The sequence below is a fragment of the Megascapheus bottae genome, chromosome 6, assembly GCF_031878675.1.
Source record: "Megascapheus bottae isolate mThoBot1 chromosome 6, mThoBot2.hap1, whole genome shotgun sequence".
Classification (NCBI taxonomy): domain Eukaryota; kingdom Metazoa; phylum Chordata; class Mammalia; order Rodentia; family Geomyidae; genus Megascapheus; species Megascapheus bottae.
In genome coordinates, this window is record NC_143514.1 from 13,242,259 (window position 1) to 13,245,983 (window position 3,725).

General features: G+C 48.6%; 1 protein-coding gene across 1 annotated transcript; it reads left to right on the plus strand.

The window, feature by feature from the left end:
• Positions 1–774: 774 nt before the first annotated feature.
• Positions 775–3,498, plus strand: S1pr1 (sphingosine-1-phosphate receptor 1). Its single transcript, XM_090334281.1, has one exon. The coding sequence runs from the start codon at positions 1,041–1,043 to the stop codon at positions 2,187–2,189; it is 1,149 nt and encodes a 382-aa protein (XP_090190407.1). The 5' UTR covers positions 775–1,040; the 3' UTR covers positions 2,190–3,498.
• The last annotated feature ends 227 nt before the right edge of the window (positions 3,499–3,725 follow it).

The following is a 3,725-nucleotide window of genomic DNA, read 5'->3' on the forward strand; positions in this document are numbered from 1 at the left end:
TTTTCTGGGATTTGCTGCAATCCCTTATGAAGGTTCTCCCCTGCATACCTTTAAATTCACTTGTGTTGGGCTTGCACAGAAAAAAAAAAAAAGAAGAAGAAAGAATAGGCAGTTGCTTCACGGGGGCGCCTAGCTTTCCTGTTTACAGCAAGGCCTGGGCCAGCCTAGCAGCCCACACTTTTCGCTGCGCCCCTCGATCCTCTGCACACCTGCTACTAGAGTTATTAATAGCAGAAAAATGGCGTACATGTCAAATGGATTTTGTGTAAATTTACTTTCTTGAATGGCAATTAGGAGGTGGTGTTATGTCACTTAACTGAGCTGGGGGGTTTGGCCCTTCAGTTTCTTCCTAGGTGAGATCTTGCAAATGGTAAATTGGTGGAGTTGGGGGCCACCTTAGAGATATCGTCGTCTGGAATAGGGGGGCCAGGATGGGGAGAGAGCAAAGGGGCAGGGAGGTGACACAGAATAGGACATTTTCCTAGATTTTCCAAATTTCCATGTGGGTGAAATGTGATCATAGAGTGAGTTTTCCATTAGTTAGAATTTGCAGACTTGATAATGTGCATGTGTGTGTGTGTGTGTGTGTGTGTGTGTGTTTCTCCCACTTTCCATTTTGTTTCACTAGGAAAATGACAGCAACAACTCTTCCTTGCACTCTCCCCAAGTTTCCTTAGGACAAACCAGCCACAGAGCTGGAGCGTTGCCTGAGCAGGAATGAATTATGCTAATGTGCAGTGGCCTTTTTCTTCTCCCCCTCCCTGACTCTTGTTTTCTTTGTCATTTGTTTTAGGCGGTGGGTCCCCAGGCCCTCTCTAGTCAAGGGAAAATCAGCACAGAAGAAAAGCTTGAATCTCCTCTCACTGAATGCCCCTGGCTGAGTGAGCCAAGGCCCGGCCCTGTGGACCTGGCCCTCTAGTGGCCATCTGGGGAACGGTCACCGCCTGGGGGCGGCTCCCTGTGTGTGTGTGTGTGTGTGTGTGTGTGTGTGTGTGTGTGTGTGTGTGTGTGTGTGTGTGGAGAGACACGGGCCTGGCACCATGGGGTCCACTCACACCCCGCTGGTCAAGGCCCTCCATGGCTCGGTCTCTGACTACGTTAACTACGACATCATCGTCCGGCATTACAACCACACGGGAAAGTTGAACTCCAGCGCGGACAAGGAGCACAGCCTGAAACTGACGTCGGTGGTGTTCATCCTCATCTGCTGCTTCATCATCCTGGAGAACATCTTCGTCTTGCTGACCATCTGGAAAACCAAGAAGTTCCACCGGCCCATGTACTATTTCATTGGTAACCTGGCCTTGTCTGACCTCCTGGCCGGGGTGGCTTACACGGCCAACCTCCTGCTCTCCGGGGCTATCACTTACAAGCTCACCCCGGCACAGTGGTTCCTGCGGGAAGGCAGCATGTTCGTGGCCCTGTCCGCCTCGGTGTTCAGCCTGCTGGCCATCGCCATCGAGCGCTATATCACCATGTTGAAGATGAAGCTGCACAATGGCAGCAAGAGCTCACGCTCCTTCCTGCTGATCAGCGCCTGCTGGGTCATCTCCCTCCTCCTCGGAGGCCTGCCCATCATGGGCTGGAACTGCCTGGGCGAGCTGACCAGCTGCTCCACCGTGCTGCCCCTCTACCACAAGCACTATATCCTCTTCTGCACTACCGTCTTCACCCTGCTCCTGCTCTCCATCGTCATCCTCTACTGCCGCATCTACTCGCTGGTCAGGACTCGGAGTCGCCGGCTCACCTTCCGCAAGAACCTCTCCAAGGCCAGCCGCAGCTCTGAGAAGTCGCTGGCCCTGCTGAAGACGGTCATCATCGTCCTGAGCGTGTTCATCGCCTGCTGGGCCCCCCTCTTCATCCTGCTTCTCCTGGACGTGGGCTGCAAGGTGAAGACCTGCGACATCCTCTTCAAGGCCGAGTACTTCTTGGTGCTGGCCGTGCTGAACTCGGGGACCAACCCCATCATCTACACCCTGACCAACAAGGAGATGCGCCGCGCCTTCATCCGCCTCCTGTCCTGTTGTCAGTGTCCCAGCGGCCACGCCACCGGCAAGATCAAGAGACCCATCATCGCGGGGATGGAGTTCAGCCGCAGCAAATCCGACAACTCCTCTCACCCCCAGAAGGACGATGGGGACAACCCGGAGACTATCATGTCTTCTGGCAATGTCAACTCTTCTTCCTAAAACTGGGAACTTGCCAAGAAGGTCCTCGAATCCTCCCCTCCCCCCAGCCCCAGAAATACTCTTACATGGGTCAGCATTTGGAAAGAGAAAAGAAGAGAAAAGAAAATGCATCCGAGCCTCCATGGGCTGTGAGGAAGGAGCTGCTGCTGGCCAGAGGGAGGTGGGAGGGGGGTCACAGCCTGGACGTGTGGGTGTGGGCTGGCTGAGTAGTTTCTGTGAACAATGCACTGAGAAGGGTGGAGGGCAGGACCACGTCTGGAGCCTATTTCCTCCCCCCTCCCACTCCAACCCACCCTACCCCACCCTGGAGCTTTGATTTTGTACTGAGCCAAAGGTCTAGCATTGTCAGGCTCCTGTAGGGTTTCTTCAACCCCTCCTCAAAGACCAAGGTCCCAGGGGCAGGTGTCTCTGGAGCCTTTGAAGAGGTATTCTCTTTCCCTTTAGTTTCAAACCCAAGTGAGTGTGAAAGTGTGTGCACTTCCTGTCTTCCAGATGCTCTACACCCCACCCTCCCCACACCCCTTCTCCATCAAGGTTCTTTTCCTGGACGGTGAACCTGCCAGGTGTTCACTAGAGGTGGGTTGTGTGGCACCGCCCATTTCAAACCCATCTGTTAGCAGGCTGTGTCCAGTAAGTGAGGCAGAAAAGAGATGGAAAACATGTGATGTCCAGTCATTTCATTTGCTGAGGCCAAAGTTTCCACACAGGCTGGATGAGTATTTGGGAATCTGGCTGAAGTCACTTGCAGTTACAAAAACACACACACATACTTTTTTTTTCTTCAGTGAAATGTTTTATACTGTCATATCCATCTTGGCAGTTATCAGAATAAGGAAATCTTTATCTAAATGCTAGCTGCCAGCCAGGTTCTTTAGCTTCATGGTTGGGGTGTGGGGAAGACAAAAACAAAATAGAACAAATGAAAACATGGGAGTTAACTTTTGTAAACCAAGAGAGAACTCTTAATTTCTAACAAATATGACATCTGTCTTTGGCACTTTTTTTTGTGGATGTTTATTTCAAAGCGTCGTGAGATTCATTTCAACCAGGATGGTTGTATTTTGTTGTGTTAAAAGTACTTTTTATGATGTTTGAATGTATTTGTTTCATCAGAGATCATTTTTTATCCGATTTCTTCCTAACCTGTGTTAACATCATTGAATGTGTATTTCTTAAGAAAATACCATCATCATGTGCCCTTGAAAGCATTACTTTAATTGGTAGGAGTTTTTCAGTACAGCTATTCATTAGGTAGTAAATAAGATGTGTATAAATATTACAAAGAATAAAAATATATTACTATCTCTTTAGTATGGTTTTCAGTGCAATTAAACCAAGAAAAGTCTTGTTGTTTTTTTAAAATAGTATTTAATAGGTTTCTGACTTGTGGATTATTTTGCACATAGCTTTATCAACTTTTAAACATTAATAAACTGAATTTTTAAAGATCCTTTTGTAAAGAATATATTTTTAAAAATTGTTGTTTGAGATATTATCTTTGATCATATGGCTCCATGGAATCAAAGTTAAGGACAA

What these genes read in the sequence shown, in the direction of transcription:
- S1pr1 (XM_090334281.1), top strand. Translation starts at nt 1,041, where the DNA reads ATGGGGTCCACTCACACCCCGCTGGTCAAGGCCCTCCATGGCTCGGTC.